Genomic DNA, 19,272 nt, shown 5'->3' with positions numbered 1-19,272 from the left:
TTGACCCCTGGGGTACACCACTATGGACTAGGCTCCAGCTGGACTTCATGCCCAGGGCCACAATCTTCTGAGCCCAACAGTTCAGTCAGTTTTCAGTTCACCTCACTGTTCACTTCTTTAGCCCACATTTCATCAGTTTGTAAATGAAAATCTTATATGATACAGTGTCAAACACCTTACTAAAAAGGATATAAAAAATATCCATTAGTCTTCCCTTATCCACCAGGCTAGTCATCTCATCATAGAACGCTACCAGGTTGGTCAGGCATTATTTCCCCTTCATAAATTCATGCTGACTGCTCCCAGTCACCACCATCTTCTTCATTATTTGGAAATGGTTTCTAGGAATATTGCTTCAGTTCCTTGGATGCCTCTTCTTTCCTTTCTTGAACACAGGAATTTGCTTTCTTCTAGTCCCCAGAAACCTCCCTGGGTTAAATGACCTTCCCATGATGATTGAGACTGGCCTTGCAATGTTGTTGGCTTGCTTACTCAGCATTCTTGGGTGCATCCCAGCAGGCCCATTTCTGTATGTCAGATTTGTTTAAATGTTCTCTAACTTGACCCTCCTCCATAAAAGGGAAAAAAAAGTATTGCAACAGGGCTATGAAAGTAACAGGGCTAGACAAGGGAACATTTTTCAGATCAGCATCAGGATTAAACAACGGCAGAAATGACTGAACAAATTTTGGGAAACATGAGCCACTTAAAAAATTAAGCTGTCATAGCACAGGGATGCTACATTTTACCTAAGGTTATGGAGCAGTCTGAAACAGGAACACTTTCAAGGTCAGGTAAACGTATCTTAGTATCATTTGTATTACACTCAAGTAATCAGTGGTATCATTATTAGCAAATTCCATATTGCAGTGCAGGAAATCTTGTCATTTCTGTTTCTCTAAGTAGCAACAAGCAAACCTATTATGCCATATGGAAATAAATAGTAACATGAATCTGTAAGTAGTGAATTAAATTCCTCATTTTGATTCAATGTTTTTAACAACAACAAAAAAATAATAATTGACCTCAGAGTGGTTATTTGATTTCATTCATGACTTGGACTTGTCTCTGGGAAGTTTTTCCAGACTTAAGAACATGGGGGAAAAAAGCAACCCACAAAACAGAAAGTATACAAAATGAATTGTCTCAGGAGCAAAATGATTGGCCAGGAAAATGGCATTTACATTACTTGTGTATAGCTAATAAAGAATGAAATTTATTGCATGGTGGTTTTTTAAATCAAATTTTGTTGTATTAAAACCAAGAACGACCTGAGGACTGTTGATCCTCACCTGATCATAACACAGCACTTTGCATATTTCAGGTGTCGCTTATACAAATTATTAAGTATACAAACCCACAGAGCAGTGCAACAAAAAACAACAGTTGCTCAGAAATCTCAGATAACTAGAAGCAAACTAAATTGTCTCTAAATTAACTAGCAAGGATGCTTAGTCCATACTATAATCCAAATCCAGAAACTCCTTCAATTATCAACTAGAAAGAGAATCCATGTAAGAAAGTAACACAACCTGAATGTAACTTAAAAGAACTGAATTTCATTCTATATCAAAATAAACAATAGGCAAAATCGGGGCGGGGGGGGGGGGGGGAAGAGTTTAATAGTTTAATTCTTTCTTGATTAAAAACTAGGTAAAGTCTTGTAAGGTTCAAAGAAAGGATAACTCATTGTTACTTATGTATTTTCTTAAGGAGTGATTCTTGTATTTGTTTTCTTCATTTTTTTCTCAAAGTCTTATCTTGGCTTGTTTATGTATGTGTGTGGAAATAAAATCACACAAAGATTTCACTGAGTATTTTAAGAATTGTGTATCGAGTTTCAAAACGAGAAAATGTCTTTTGATGAACTTTGCCCTACTCTTTACTTTGGAGTGGGCTGGTTTTGCTCTAGGCAAACTCATCACATGCAAAACTCATTCCATGCCTTAATCAGGATAAGAAATCCTGCTAGTACAACATCTAGGTTCACACACACAACTTCTACCAGGCTGCTAATATGTTTTTTCCAGTATCTCTAAATTTTCTTTCTTTCTTTCTCACAAATTTTCTTTCTGTCTCAGAAATGTAGTGTTATGAGACCTAAGCTGTCAAATTGCCCAAATAAAAACCTTGAAAGTGGTATGACCCAGATCCTTAAGTTACTGCAATGACACTGAAATTAATGGAAGTGTGAGAGTGACATCAATTAGAAGGTTTGGGTTTGTTTCTTCAAAAAAGTATTTTTCACTAAGTGTCTGATTATTTATCTATCTCTTGTTTACTAAAAGATATATATTTTTTTTAACATTACTTTAAAAAAAAACCCACACTAATTTATTAACTACATTCTTATGTCTTGCCTTAGAACCCATCTCTGTATAGCATCAAGGAGTCAACCTACTTTTTTCTTTTTTTCTCGCTGTATTTCATACTAGAGAGAGATTTAATACTAACAATTGCTCATCTTAGTCTGTTTATTCACATAGGCAAGAACAAGCAAAGTTTGAAATTTTGGGGAATATAATGAATATTAAAACATAGCTCTGATTTTCACTATATTTCTCAGGAAAAAATGTTCTACAGGTTTTAATATGTTACATACATAAATTCAGGCATATTTATGTTTTGAAAAAATTAAAGGTGCAAATTTTTAAAAAGGACTTTTAAATAGGATCTTTACTTTGCTTTTTATGTGGTAGATAGTTATGTTCTTCAGTATGCTGTAGCCAAAACTGTTATAAGAGCTATAACTCACTAGCAAGTAATGATGGTGACAGCAAGAACTTGAAAAGAATAGCAACCAGATTTTTACAATGCTAATTTATTCCAAAAAAATAAAGAAATCTTATTTCTATTATTGCTATCTCGTTTGACAAGATGAACAAATAACTTCAGCTAAAGCAACCTTATTTATGAGCAAAATGTAAAAAATAAGCTAAATTTAAAATAGATTCATCATTCAAACCATAGGTATTAAGCGGAAATTGTGTCCTTACCTTCACAACGTGGGACAGTAGAGCTCCATACTACATTTCCATCTTGCATAATACATGTTATGGATTCAGAACCTTGGGTTTTCACAAAGCCATCATCACAGTGAAAGGAAACAGAACTTCCAAGAAGGAATCTGTCTCCAAAACGCCTCCCATTTATAGGAATGCCTGGATCATGACACTCATTCTGACCAAAGGCTGGTAAAACATAGTATATAATAAGAATAACAACAATACTATTAATAATTACAACAAGAAGAAGTACCATCCCTTTAAAACTTGTTTTGTTTTGTTTTTTTTTTTTTTTTTTTTAGAAGAGGGAAATAACATTTTATTTGTAATATAATAATACTTATTAGCACCAGAAAGGAATTCCTGCCACTGCAGCCAGTAAGTCAGACCCATCAAGGACTCAACTTAAATGCATCTAAACACATAGCATGGGCAATAAACAAGATGAGTCAGTCGAGTGCACACCTGCAGGGCTATGATCTTACTGGCATCATGGAGATGTGGTGGGATGGCTCGCATGACTGGATGTTGGAATGGAAGGATACAATCTTTTTAGGGAAGACAGGCAGGGGAGAAGAGGAGGGGGTGTAACTCTCTATGTCAATAACCAGCTGGAGTGCATGGAGCTCTTTCTGGGAATGGATGAGGACCTGACCAAGAGCTTATGTGTCAGGATTAAAGGGAGGGCTGGGGCAGATGACATTACTGAGAGGGTCTGCTACTGGCTGCCCAGCCAAGAAGACCAAGAGGATGAAGCCTTCTATACACAGATAGGAGCCACCTCACATGCACAAGCCCTTATACTCACAGAGGACTTCAAACACCCAAGTATCTGTTGGAGGGACAACACAGCAGGGCACAAGTGATCCAGGAGGTGCCTGGAAAGGGCTGATAATAACTTCCTTCATTAAGTGGCACAGGAGACAACAAGGAGAGGTGCTATACTGGACCATGTTCCTACCAACAAGGAGGAGCTTATGAGGAATATGAATTTCAAGGGCGGCCTTGGCTGCAGTGACCATGAAAAGGTGGAGTTCAAGATCCCTAGGGCAGCAAGGAGGGAGCACAGCAAGATCATTACCCTGGGCTTCAGGAGAGCTGACTTTGGCCTCTTCAGGGATCTGCTTGCTAGAGTGTCATGGGATAAAGCCCTGGAGGGAAGAGGGGCCCAAGAAAGCCAGTTAATATTCAAGGATCCCCTCCTCCAAGCTCAGGACCAATGCATCTCAACCAAGATAAGTCAGGCAAAAATTCCAGGAGGCCTACATGGATGAACAAGGGGCTCCTGGACAAACTCAAACACAAAAAGGAAGCCTGCAGAGGGTGGGAGCAAGGACAGGGAGCCTGGGAGGAATACAGAGAACTTGCCCAAGCAGCCACGGAGCAGGTTAGGAAAGCTAAAGTGCTGATATCAGTAAATCAGGCCAGGTACATTAAGGGCAACAACAAAAGATTCTATAGGTACTTTGATGCTAAAAGGAAGACTAGGGAAATTGTGGGCCATCTCCAGAAGGAAACAGGAGAGCTGGTTACCTGGGACATGGAGAAGGCTGAGGTACCCAGTGACACTTTTGCCTTGGTCTTCATGGACAAGTGCTCCAGCCACACTGCCTAAGTTGCAGAAGGCAAAGGCAGGCACTGGGAGAATGCAGAACCAACGACTGTAAGAGATCAGTTCAAGACTATGTAAAGAACCCAAAGGTGTACAGCTCCACAGGACCTGATGAGGTGCACCCGCAGGTTCTAAGGGAACTGGCAGATGAAGTGGCTAAGCTGCTATCCATCATATTTGAGCAGCCATGGCAGTCTGGTGAAGTTCCCATGGACTGGAAAAGGGAAACATAGCCCCTATTTTTTTAAAGGGAAATAAAGAATACCCATGGGAACTACAGGCCAGTCAGGCTTTCCTCAGTGCCAGCCAGATCATGGAGCAGACTCTCCTGGAAACTATGCTAAGGCACACGGAAAATAAGGAGGTGATTGACTGGTGACAGCCAGCATGGCTTCACTAAGGACAAGTCCTGCCTCACAAATCTGGTGGCCTTCTACAATGGGGTCACAGCACTGGTGGATGAGGGAATAGCAATTGACCTCACCTACCTGAACTTGTGCAAAGTTTTTGACACTTCCTACATGATATCATTGTTTGTGAACTGGAAAGACATGGATTGGACAATTGGACCACTTGGTGGATAATGAATTGGATAGATAGTTGCACTCAAGGAGTTACAGTCAATGGCTCAGTGTCCAAGTGGAAGCAGTGACAAGTGGTGTTCCTCTGGGGTTGGTATTGGGACTGGCACTGTTCAACATCTTTGCTGGCAACATGGACACAGGGTTTGAATGCACTGTCAGCAAGTTTGATGAGAATACCAAGTGGTGTGGTGCTATAAACACGCTGGAGGGAAGGGATCCCATCCAGAGGGATCTTGACAGGCTTGAGACGTGGGCCTGTGTGAACCTCATGAAGTTCAACAAGGCCAAGTGCAAGTTCCTGCACGTGGATCAGGGCAGTCCTGAGCAAAAATACAGGCTGGGCAGGGAATAGATTGAGAGCAGCCCTGAGGAGAAGGACTTGAGGGTGTCGATGGATAGTAAGCTCAATATGGCCTGTCAATGTGTACTTGCAGCCCAGAAAGCCAACCAAATCCCACGCTGTATCAAAAGAAGTGTTACCAGCATGTTGAGGGAGGTGATTTTCCCCCTCTGCTTTTCTGTCGTGAGTCCCCACCTGGAGTACTGTGTTTAGCTATGGGGCCCTCAACACAAGTAGGACATGGACCTGTTGGAGTGAATCCAGAGGAGGGCCACAAAGATGATTGGGGTCTGGAGCACCTCTCCTATGAAAACAGCGTGAGGCAGTTGGGGTATTTCAGCCTGGAGAAGAGAAGTCTCTGGGGCAGGGGTCCTCAAACTTTTTAAACAGGGGGCCGGCGCATGGATGAAGTGGCAGGCTGTCATCTGTGGCTGCTTGGTTTCCCCCCCAACCCCCGGCGGGGGGTGGGGGGGGGGGTAGGGGGGGTCTGTAAATACCGGGGGCCGGATTGAGGACCCTGGGGGGCCGTATCCAGCCCATGGGCTGTAGTTAGAGGAACCCTGCTCTGGGAAGACCTTATAGCAGCCTCCCAGTACTTAAAAGGGTCCTACAAGAAAGCTGGAGAGGGACTTTTTAGAAGGTCATGGAGTAACAGGACAAGGGAGAGTGGTTTTAAGCTGAAAAAGGGTAGATTTAGATATCAGAAAGAAATTCTTTACTGAATGGTGAGGCACTGGCACAGGTTGCCCACAGAAGCTGTGGATGCCCCGTCCCTGGAAGTGTTCAAGGCCAGGCTGGATGGGGCTTTGAGCAACCTGGTCTAGTGGAAGGTGCCCTGCCCAAGGCAGGGGGCTGGAACTAGATGATCTTTAAGATCGCTTCCAACCCAAATCATTCTATAGTTCTAATATGATATGATAATATATAATACATGATACAATATAATTAAAAGCATAGAAAACTCCTCAGCAGAAAGTTGGCTTTAAATCCAGTGAATTTCCCACAGATGCAACATAGTTCAAATGGAAGGAAGGGTTTTAGTTATGTGTGGCTAAAATACAGCAGAATACCTTGGTTAAATTTCCCACTAGACAAAATCTAGATGTTTGCCTCCAACATAATCAGAAGTATGGTTTTTACATTATAGGTAATCTGTCAGAAATAAAGGCTACTGCTAAAGAACTATGGCCACTGCTTAGGCCAGACAGCGCAACATTCTAGTGGAACACTCAGAGCAGTCTGCCTCTAACTAGTGATGTGGCAACACAGGGTGCAACCCAAACCTTCATGTGCACCTGTGACCTCAGGGGGGTGTTCTCACCAGCATGCGGATGGATCAGTGGATCAGTGAGTTGCAGACAGCAGCACTGTCAGTCTATGTAAAGCCAGGGGACCTCTGTGCCCTTCATGAGGTGTGTGCAAGTCAGGGAACTCATTTCAAGTAAAAGGGGTGAGTGCCTGTAACTCACACATCCTGTGAGGGGAAGGTGTGTATGTAAATCTTAGCAGAGCAGGATGAGGATGTATTAGAGTGGGAAGATATGTACAAATTGGTAAGTGTTAAGAGTCACAAGTGATGTTCCCCAGGGCTCTAGTATCGGGGCCAGTTCTGTTTAATATCTTTATTGATGATCAGAACGAGGGGATCGAGCACACCCTCAGTAAGTTTGCATATGACACCAAACTGGGGAGGAGTGTTGATCTGCTTGAGGGTAGGAAGGCTCTGCAGAGGGAGCTGGACAGGCTGATCAAAGGAATGAGTCCAATGATATGAGGTTCAACAAGAAGTACCAGGTCCTGCACTTGGGTCACAACAGCCCCAGGCAATGATACAGGCTTGGGGAAGAGTGGCTGGAAAGCTGCCTAGCAGAAAAGGGTCTAGGGGTGCTGGTTAACAGGTGGCTGAGCATGAGCTAGTAGTGTGCCCAGGTGGCCAAAAAGGCCAACAGCACCCTGGCTTGTATCCAAAATAATGTGGCCAGCAGGACTAGGGAAGTGATCGTCCCCCTGTACTCGGCCCTGGTGAGGTGCACCTTGAATACTGTGCTCAGTTTTGGGCCTCTCACCACAAGACAGACACTGAGATGCTGGAGCATGTCTGGAGAAGGGCAACAAAGCTGGTGAAGGGTCTAGAGAACAAATCCTATGAGGAGCAGCTGAGGGTCCTGAGGTTGTTTAGCCTGGAGAAAATGAGGCTCAGAGGAGACCTTATTGCTCTCTACAGCTACCTGAAAGGATGTTGTAGTGAGGTGGGTGTCAATCTCTTCTCCCATGTAACAAGTGAGAGGACAAGAGGAAAATGCCTCTTAATTGTGCCAGGGGAGGTTTAGATTGGATGTTAGGAAAAAATCTTTCACCACAAGGGCTGTCAAGTATTGTAACAGGCTGCAGAGGGAAGTAGTTGGGTCACCACCCATGGAAGTATTTAAAATATATGTAGTACTTAGGGACACAGATTAGTGGTGAACTTGGCAGTGCTAGGTTAATGGTTGGACTCCATTATCTTAAATGTCTTTTCCAACCTAAACAATTCTATGATTCTATGATACTAAGACAAACCAGGCAGCACAAGGAAGCACCAATTATGGTCACAGCACCAAGCCTGTGAGTGTTCAAGGAGTGTCTGGATGATCTTTTAGTCACATGGTTCAGTTTTAGGTAGTTCTGGAGCAAGAAGTTGGACTTTGTGATCCTTATGGGTCTCTTCTAACTCATATTCTATGATTCTAAGATGTTGTAAGAGTCTTACATTGTGGTTTATCTGTTGAATTGCTGATATTGATCCTGACTCTACAGTTCACTGATTGTCTGCTATATTTCATTAATAAATCAATAAACTGTTTTGATCCTGATTTGATTTAAACCATGAGTAGAGCACTTTCCCTGCAACACACAGGAGGTCCAGAAATACTAGCACGTTGGCTGAACTTAAACTAAGCATTTCCTACAAACATTAAGAATTCATAAAGGAGGGGGAACTCCCATTTGTCATCTTGGTTTCCCACTGTGGATGCATATGTGCTCTCAGATAATTCTAGCATATAAGGTGTGCATCAAGCTCAGCAGTAACACTACTGTAAAAAAAGAAGTGTGGTGGAAAGCTCTTTTGCATAACACCTAGGTGATCAGGACTCTTAGGGAGGTTATCCACGAGTATTACATCCTTGACTGCATACTTCTCCATCTTCAAACAGAAATAGTAAAGACTATAATTATGGTCTGTCTTTGAGAGAATAGCATACGGAAAAAGGGATCTCAATCTCAGACACAAGCAGACCTAGAATTCAGGCCTCATATTTTCTGGTCAATCTTTTAATCTCTACAGTCTCAGTTAAGGTGAGGATCTCCCTTTTTTCTTTATGACATTTTCAAAAGGTTTATAATTAGCCCTTTTCTCTGAAAGGAAAGGAACAATTTAGGCATCTAAGACTTAAAAAGGGTTGTAATCCATGAATTCCAGTTTTATGTGGGGGCATCTTCCTAAGTAATGCAAGGAAACACCTTTACCCTGCACACACACTGTTAATTGATTATCTTTACTGACCTAAGATAGTAACAGTGCAACATGTGACACACAACTTTATTGTCAATTAACTTATTCTATAACCTTTAGAAGATAATTTCTGTAACTAAAAAGATAATGTCCACATAAGTAATGTCTTTGAATGATGAATAAAACTTCTTGGAGCGTTAGCAGTCTATGGCAAATGTAATGTTTTCCACATGACAATGATGTTCCTAGAGTTTTCAACTGGGAGTACAGTTGCATAATATCCTTTCATATACCATATATTTTTTTAGCCTAGTTTCTCAAATGAAAAAAACTTGTGCTTTCAGTAGCTCTCTATATGCATGTGACTGCTAGGTCCACATTTAAAAGCTTTTGAACTTGTTGACTAGTTACAACTAAATTTTGTACATTTCAGAAGTGTATTCTCAAAGATATTATGTTTTTAATATTCTTAAAGAAACTATAGCTGGAAAGAAGAGTGAATTCTTAAAATTAGTGCAGTCCTAAAGGAAAGACTTCTGCATGAGATCAGCTATGTTCTTAGACACTAGAAAAAGCATGAGGGGTACTATTATGTGTATCGCAAAGAAGAGATCTATATTCTTAGGGGTGTGTATTCTTAGATACCACACCATGTAACTGGAAGGTAAAATGCAAAAGCAAAGCAGGTTCCAAGAGCTATTTATTTGCAATGGTATTCTAGTTGCTTTTTATATGTCTATGCTTTTGAGATTAACATCTCCATATCTTAACACCTTTGTAAACTTATTTCTGCTGGTTCCGTTGAGAAGTATATTAAATCACTTGCACTGGATGCTTTGATCTGAATTATCTGGACTTTATTTATGTGCTCTGCTCTTATGCAGTTTCAACCAAAAAGGGTTATATAATCAAGGGAATTCCTCAGCACTATCACAATTAAAATAAATAAATTATAAAGATTCAGATATGCTAATGATTAACCAGAAGACAGCTGAAAGAAGGGCAATTATACAAGCGTTACAATTTACTTCTTTTATAAATAAAAACTTGCTCTTATTTTCATTATTACGAAGAAAGATAGCTTGATTTTAAGACCAGGCATAAAATAAAGCAGAGGTTCTTACTTGTGTAAGTGATATTAAATCCTCTTCCAGTGGTAGAGTGATCCGACTGAAATTCAAGCCTTACTATATGCCCACTGCTAGCCAACTGAGAAGGGACCTCGTTGCCAGAAAAAGTGCCAAGAGGTGGTAAATCTGAAATCCCATCATCTTTCACTGTAAGGTAGTCAAATTGTGGCTCTACATCAAAGTCGTTGAAAATCAGATGGATTCTGCTTCCTGGCTCTGAGATAATTAACCAAACACAGTTCATATTGTTCCCATACTCCTCAGGGTAATTTGGAGAAAGAATAATTCCAGATGGTGTGGTGAAGTTGAAGAAACATGAGACTAAAAAAAACAAAAATAGATTCTCAAAATACTATCAATAAACATTACAAAAACTTGTAATCATATTGTTTATTTTTGTGGAAAAGGATGCTTTTGAAGCCTGGATGTCAAAACTACCACACATGCAAGTTGGAAATGTGTATGACTGTCAGAACAGACTATAACATGTCAGCCTTGCATGTTTTTATTTCCCCAAGTGAGGCTAAGTGACTGCACCAAGGCCTGCAAGAAATTATTAGAGGCATGTAGAAAATGCCAAAGAAATCAAAAATAATGCCTGATGTGTCTTAATCTGGGAAAATTGGCAGGTTTGTTTGTAAATGAAAATACAATCTCCAAATTTAAATGTGATTTTCTTCTAAAAGGAGTATGTGTCAAAATGTATTTAGCAATCCAAAACATCAAGCACAAGTGCTGGTTTTGTCTGTAGCACACAAAGTTCATGCTGATGCAAATAATTGTAGAAATTTAGTTATGCTTCAATCACGAACTCCTAAGATTATACAGTACAAACTTATTTTACCTCTAGTTTCCCCTGGACAACACAGGGCAATTAAACAAAAATAACTCATAGCTCTCCTTCTTTGTCACTCCTTTGGGCCAATTTTCATCATGACAATTCCTAACTGATTTCAGAGTCATGAGGTATATTCATAAAGAGGAAAGCTCACTGCATATTAATTAACACAAAGGAGAACCTTTACTGAGCTCTTCAGATGTGTCAAATGGAATTCAATGTTTGTAAACAGATGTTGTATGCTTAGGTTACATTATCTTTCATAGGGCATATGCAGATCAAACAGTAGAGCACAGTAAAATATTCCACACTATTGCCAACAGAAACTAACATATCAACCCCATGCAATACAGCACCATGAAGAAACACAACTTCTGTCTTCAGAGAGAATTGCAGCCACACTGTCTCCATGCTCAGGCCTTAGATGCTTGAACACATTTCAGCATTGCATGGGCATATAGAGACTTCTTACAGTCCAGAGCAAGCTTACTGAGCTTGGTAAGTCCTGTATCGACACAGCTGAAAAGTACATGTATGTCCAAGCAGAATTGGACACCTCACTAAGGTTGTTTTGAAAATCCACTACTGAATTATAAGACTCTTTATAGGAGAAGGTAATGTTGTTTGGAGAACAAAAATGCCAAATGTACCTCTGCACTAGAAAGATCTACTCTATTTGCCATAGAAGAAGAAAGAAAAGTAAGAAACAACCCACCTATTTAAATCTCTCTACAAGCTTACCTTCAAACACATTTTACCTTTTAAAACAAAATTCACACTAAAGATCTTACCTACCCTTTTTCCATGTTGGATATAGTTATATTCCTTATATTAATTTTCATGCTTTATCAGGATATCAGAACCCCCCCCCCCCAAGTCACATGGATCTGCAGACTGCTTTGCACTGCCAGAATCAATGTGTATGTGCCACAGAGTCCTTTTGAACACTTATATGCTATTAGGAATTGCTCAGTTAGAGTCTAATTCAACACATATTTACATTAAGAGTGTGAAATGATTCAATTAAATATAAAATGAGGGGAAAGAACATTCTAAAACAGTTCTACATGATGTTCCCCATAAATGAGCTATGACTGAGCCAACTAAAAAACCATGTGACTGAAAAAGGTCTTTTGAAATATTTTCCTGCTGGCTAGTCACAAGTGCTAAGAAAAGCAGGAGGATAACTAAAGTCAGATAAATAATATAGAAAACAAGTATTCTTACAAACACAGCTGGGTTTGTTTCCAGACCACTGGTTGTTTTGTTGACATGTGATTGCTCTCTCTCCCACCAGTTCAAAAGCTGCTTGACATTCAAAAGTAAGTGTGTCTCCATGCAGAAAACTGCTGCCAGTCCTTTTTCCATATGATGGAATTCCAGGGTCGCCACAACCTCCTTTCTCAATTTCTGAATATCAAAAAATTCAAACACAATATTAAGGAAAATATATTTGTGAGCAATTTATATGTCAGTATCAGAAGTGCTTTCAAAATATTTGGCATTATGCCTTAAATTAATATTTACAGCTGAAAGTGAACTAGGGGTAAATGCTGTAAAACTGCCTCTAAGATGACTTAGGATCTAAAGTCTTTTCACAGGCTAATAGCTTCCATACCTGTATGGCTGAAGATAACACAATACTCGTGTTTAACTGCATGGCTGCACTGACTTAGAGCATATTTGAAGGTAAAATTATAAAGCCAGAGTCTTGATTCTAACCGTGGACATGTGTAGATCCTGTTTTTGGTAATGAGGTACGAGTAATAAAGAATCTATCTTAACTCTTATATCTGCAATTCCATTTATAAAGCTATTATCAATATGATTAAAAGTATATAGTTTACTGATAGTGTCAATGCCCTTCGTAAGCACTAAAATATAATATAAACAAAACTGAGGAACTGTTTCTTAATATCATACTTCGAATTAGAGCCACACTTTTCCCAGCTGCATTCAGCGTCATGGAAAAGAGATTAACGTTTTGGATTGTACTTCCTAGATATTCTCTAGGACATCTGATATTTCAGTTATTTATTTTGTAGATATTGAATGTACATATAGAAGATAAGAATATAAAAAACTTAAGTCTTATGACAGTTAATAACAACAACATTAGGAAAGAAAATGTAAATATTAATTGCCTGTGATATAAATGCTGAATCATCTTACAAGTTACTATACACATGCCTGTCCATCAAATATGAAGGCTTCATTTCTTTGCCATTAAATTTAAAGGAGTTATTTTTGTCAATTTCCATTTGAGCAGAAAAGTAACAATAAAGCACTTCTGATTCCATAAACTGTGTTTTTACATCTGTAGGAAAATGTCTTAAATCTGATTCAAATTAAATTAGTGCTAAAATTCTGATTATTTAAATGTTTCTAGTTCAAGTCAAGGTATGAAATCTGAAACATTAATTCACCGAATGGTATAAATATTAATATAATTTAATACCATTAAAATGTCAGCTGTCAAATATTGTTTAATCTACTAATGTTAAATCCTGGCAGAAGTGTATATTCTGAAATACTATCTCCAACAGAAGTTTTAAGATGCAGGATGGCATTATTATGATGTGTGAAGTCAAACCACTATGTTTACACTCTTAAAGAAGTTGCGAACAGATTACTGACAAGCATTTTCACAAAGGTATGCCACATTTCACAAAAGAACAGGTTATTCATCAGGATAAAAAGAGGTATACATTTTTTCTTGGTAATCTTAAAATCAAACTTTGAATAGAAAATTAGAAGCAACTATTCCATCTATGAATTCAAAGCAGTTCCAGAGTAAGTTGTTTTATTTAAGTAATTTGTCTTACCAGAACGCTAGAATGTATCAGATAAATGGAAACATCTTCAAAAAAGTCCAGTACACAAATATAATTAAATACCACTAAAGCAATATCATAAATAATATTGAAAAATAAAGATTAAATATTATATATGGTTACAAATGCTTTAATGCAGTTTCATCAGCCTGCTCCTACTGAGACATTGATTCCTACTGCCTCAGTGGAGCAGTGGAAACGTGTGTGTTTCCAGCAATCCACAGCTCCATATCCTAGATGAAAATGTGGAGAGCTACAAAAAATCAGAAACCACGTTTTAATTGCATTTTAAGTTTGTCTCCTCCACTGACAGCAGAGCTATCCTAATCCAGCATGTGAGAATTATCATAAGCACTCTTTTCCAAAACCCTGTTGTATCTTGGAGATCAGGGCAATACCGTCTCAGGAAGGAATATCAGGAGGCAAATCACAAGGTTTTGCAAAGACATTGCTGAAGATGTATCCCTTAAAAGAAAACAACATATGTTTCTTTCCATGGTCAACAGAGGAAGTATCAAGATATCTTTAATTAACAAATTTACTGAAGTAGAAGACAGAGCAGGATGCTTTTTTAACTCTCAGGAGATACACCAAACCCTAGGAGAGGGGTACGGATCAGTGAACCAAAACTTTTAATAGAAATTACTGAGAACAAGACTTTCTGGCAGGTTGAATATTCCTTTTTTTGTAGTAAATGAGTACAGTATGTCTTTAGTCAGAACTGAGCTTCTATTGTTGAAGGCAAGACTGCAGGATAAACTCTGAGACTAAGCAAATACTTTGTGCTTCTTAATATATGCTCCTCATACAAATATGCCCACTTTTACTTGGAGATATTATTTTGGATTTTTAAATATCTTATTTGGAAGCACAAACATGTTTAAAATCTAAAACTGATTTCAGGTCAAACATTTTTTAAAATACTTCTAGTCTTTGGAAAAATAAAGGTATATTAAAATTTTTCTCAAAATATTTTAATGATGAACTTTAGGTTCTTTCTTAAAATAGATTAAAGGGAGTTTTTAAATCAAATTATCTAAGATTGGAAAGCCAAATAACTCATTAAAATGTCAAAATGAAATGTATTACCTTTATTTCCATTTCAATTTTCAGTGTGTATGCTTTTGTTCAACATAAAAACAATTCAACAAATGTCACAAATTTATAAAACACTTCTGAGGATGCCTTATTTGCATTTTGACAATAAAAAGCTTGAAAATTCCATCTAGTTCTAGAAATCTACATCTTCACAACCCTTGAAGTGAAGACTATCTATCCTTAGCAGAAAATACACTCTAGTAAAAAAAAAAAAAAGTTATTCAGACTGACAGAAAGCACTCATTTTTAATGGACAACATTCACTTTGATCCTAAAGTTTCATATAAATTTCCTAGTATGAAGATTCAATATAACATGCATATCATATCATATCATTCTTACTCACATTACAAGTGTAACTATCAATACCAGAATTTTAGATCAATTAATATTCTACCAATTAATTTTACAGAGAGACAAAAGTCACCATAACAAAAGAACACCCAATTTAGATGCTTTAACAACTTTCCATGCACTTTTTCAGTTCAACATCTGTCTTTGCGTTTGTATTGCAAGTAATTAATGCATGCGGTAGAATATTTCCTTCCAAAATATTTGAAAAATACCAAAACCTCAAACAGCTGCATCTTAACTGACTGAATTTCTTACAGATAGACTCATTGCAGGTCTGTAGTGGTTAAGATGACAAAACTTCCCTTCCCCATAAAAAGACAAAAACTTTTAGTAGTAGTCTGTTATAATACCCAAATTTTAAAATGCTTATTAAGTTGTTATATTATATTATATTATATGTTATGTTATATTATATTATAAATGTTGAAAAAGATATAAAACTATGTAAATATTCTCCCAGCACCAGAACACAATATTAAATATTCACTTCCTTAATTTTCAGCAAACCATGAGGGAGAGACAGAACAAAGCCGACTGTCAGATGCAAGACTCTCTGTACATTTCTTTTTAGTAGAGGGCTAGATTTCTGTCACATAGAAATGACAGACCAAAACATAGGGAAGACAGAGAAGGTCAAATTCAGGGTTCTGTATTTATATGTAAAGAATACTATTTGTTTATAACTAGATCTACAGTAGTACAGGTATGTAATAATTCCCAATATTTTTCTGTCCTCTGGGATGTAACATAGCTTTTTATTTCATTTTCTTTTCTGGTACCTGTCTTACTTCCACTGATTTGATCAGAAAACTAATTTTTTAAATGTCTAAATGCAGTTGAGGTGCATTGTGCCTCTTTTTTCAACACACACAGCAATTACTCTCCTTCATAATTTGCAAAGAGGCTTTTCTACAAAGAGAACATTCTTCTGGCCAAGTTAGTTGAGCTCTTAGAGAAATCCTATGGGACAGAAAAGGTTCTTAAAATAAAACCCATGAAAATAAAAGCTATGCTAACACATTTCAAGTGTGGCAAAAACCCCTTGTTCCTTTAGGATTATTCTGTGTACCCAGTCAATGTGGGACTTCCTTTTAGCTGAGTCCTTAGAGCTGTGTGCACTTCATGAAGTTTGCAAATAAGCTCTCAAACTCAAATTTGAACATCAGCTTCCTCTGGTTACTGAAATACTAACATTGATCTTATTCAATTGTTTATGGCTTTCACATACTGTCTTTCAGTAGCATGGGGAAAGAAACTTTTCATCTTGTTTGTAAAACAGGAATACTCAGTTTCAGGGAATATTCTCTATATTCTCTCTTTAATGTTGGAAAAATGACAAGATTTGATTTCTGATGAGAAGATCATATGCCTCTGAATTTAATCAGAGAAGTTTCTGTTGCTGTGTTTTCTTTCACAGAAAGAAATATGGCGATTCTAAAGTATATTAAGTATCTAAATAAGTATTATGACTACTATTTGAAAGGTGTCATATATTATAATTTAAAGATTATAACAATTGGGAGTATTGAATTTATTGGGCATGGTAGTAAATGGTAGTAATGTACTCCCCCCACACACTAGATTACAAATACACAGTCAAATTTAAAATCTTAATGCCACTATGTCTTAATGACACTTAATGCCAATATTCTAGCTTAGATAATTAATGAATTATCATAAAATCACTAAATCTGAGCTAGATACAACTTTTACTAGTAGAGTATTAATAACATCCTCACATTTTAATAACTCATATTTATAAATGCAATTTAAATTAGTGTTTTAAACGCTACATAAAAATCCATGTTTCAAAGAAGAGATACATAAATAAACTTCAGTATTTGAAAGTCTATGAGAAAGCTGAAATCAATAACTCTAAAACCTAAAATCATGACTTTGACAACATTTCATAATTATCGCCTTAGCTACAGTCAAGATAAGGGAAACTAAGAACTGACACATGTGTACATTTACAATAAAAAAAGAAGAGTTTGTTAGCTTATTTCCATGTTACATAGGACCTTTTCTGTTTAACATCTAAACTCTTTAAAGACAGGCCACTCATGTTATAAATACAAGAAAAAATTAATATTAGGTTTATTTCTTCTTATTCTTTATACCCACCTGCGTTACAGTCATAATACCAGACACGGTGGAATCTGATTTAAAAACACAAGTGGAGACACTCTTATAGAAAGAGAAGGGATAAAGAGATATGCTCAGGATTGCAGAAGGTGAAATAAATAAAAGAATTATATTATATATATGTTTCCTGCAAAGGAACATGGGAACAATTAGGGAAAGTGAAAATGATAAATCAAAACTAAGAGAAAAAAATGTATCAGATGATAGCACATAATTGGACTGTAGAAGTGACTATTAAGGCTAACATGAGATTGGCCTAAATCTATAAACAGGGTGGCCTTACATGATGATTTTATAGATGATCACAATTTTGTCATTATTCCAGTAAATCTCTTCAAAGAAATTTTACAGTACAATTTATTATCAGTCTCCAACTATAAAAAGAGAAGGCCTCCTTCACAGACCATATGGTTCCTAGCACCATTCTAAGAGATTCTCACATTTTCTCTGAAATGTTTTGTCCTTGCTGCTATCAAAAAAGTTACAGGTCATATCCAGTAGATTAATTTTTGTTGCTTCTACGTTATTGTATTCTATATCAATATTAAAAACCAAACATGACCTTAGAATCAGATAGATGGAAAAGTAACATGACATTTTTTTATAGGAAATCCGTTTAAGCTAACAGTTCACTATCATAGTATATTAATATCTTGTTGGTAATGATATATCATACCACATCATATCATATCGTATTGTATTGTATCGTATCATATCATATCACAACATACCTTACAATATAAAAATCCTTGAAAGTAATAAAACAATCTGAGAAGAAAACCGATTGAACTTCGTTGACAAACATTTTAAGTTTAATATTTACCATGTACTTCAGTATTCCATTACAGAATGCAGAAAAACAAAATGTCATTGGTTTACCATCAATTTTACATGCCCAGGGGTAGATGTAGACCAAATCTGAACAGGCATGAGGAAGAAGCTCTCTGTTACTTGGAGAAAAGTTTATGATACCAACTAAACAACTGATTAAACTGCAGATGAAATTCATTATTTATAATTGTAGAAAATTAAATATGGAAAAAAAAATATACTGAGCTTGCAAGCACAATAATTGGTTCTGACTTGATGGTTACCACTCAGGAACAAGAATTCTTGCATCCTAAAGATAATCCTATGATACTGTAAGCTACTGAAAATGTTAGTAACTGCTAGGAAAGGAGCACTGAACAAAACAGAAAACAGTATTCTGACATCACACAAAACCCTATTTTATGTACACTAAATATTGTATGCAGTTCTGTTCCTCCATATAAGAAAGGATACATCAGAATGAGAGAAGGAAAACAAAAGATCAAAGTTACTGTTTCTGAGGAACTGAGAACCAATTAAATAGACTGGAAATCTCTTTTTTCAGGAGGTGAAATATATGTGTTCAAAAAGTGATTGCACAAATACATGGAAGAAAAGAAGAAATACAATGCACAAATACATTAGAGACAAAGAGGAAGCACTTGAGCCACACATCACTGGGAACAGGGAAAATTCTCTGAGATTATCTCTGTCTTGATTTATCACTGAATACTTAACCATTTTCTTTCCTTACACAATCATTATTGTTTAGTATCAACGTTTTATGGTCTTTCAGTTTCACCGTATACTTTTATTCTGATGTTTTGTGATAAGGAAAGTCCTATTGTTCAAATTGCAGAGTTCATGTTTCTTTACTAACAGAAAGAGTAAAGCCTGTCTATACATCAGGCTGAGCAGTGCCCTGGACAAAGGTTAGCCCAAAGATACCCTGTGGAATGCAAGTTGGCATGCTATGGTAGAAAATAGGAAATACAGTCGAAAACAAGCACAGCTGCCTCAGAAATGATC

The 19,272-nt window shown here is 37.3% G+C and overlaps 1 protein-coding gene across 1 annotated transcript in view; it reads right to left on the bottom strand.

Annotated features, from left to right (window-relative positions):
• Window positions 1-19,272, bottom strand: part of CSMD1 (CUB and Sushi multiple domains 1) — a 1,211,070-nt gene that overhangs the window by 308,742 nt on the left and 883,056 nt on the right. The window contains exons 13-15 of the mRNA XM_040599137.1: window positions 12,230-12,412; window positions 10,159-10,485; window positions 2,997-3,191 (exon numbers count right to left, since the gene is read on the bottom strand). Coding sequence (XP_040455071.1) covers window positions 2,997-3,191; window positions 10,159-10,485; window positions 12,230-12,412 — 705 coding nt within the window. The remainder of the gene's footprint in view (window positions 1-2,996; window positions 3,192-10,158; window positions 10,486-12,229; window positions 12,413-19,272) is intronic.

The sequence above is a fragment of the Falco naumanni genome, chromosome 6, assembly GCF_017639655.2.
Source record: "Falco naumanni isolate bFalNau1 chromosome 6, bFalNau1.pat, whole genome shotgun sequence".
Taxonomy (NCBI): domain Eukaryota; kingdom Metazoa; phylum Chordata; class Aves; order Falconiformes; family Falconidae; genus Falco; species Falco naumanni.
The sequence above is the reverse complement of the archived record's forward strand: the minus strand, read 5'-3'. Positions and strand labels throughout refer to the sequence as shown.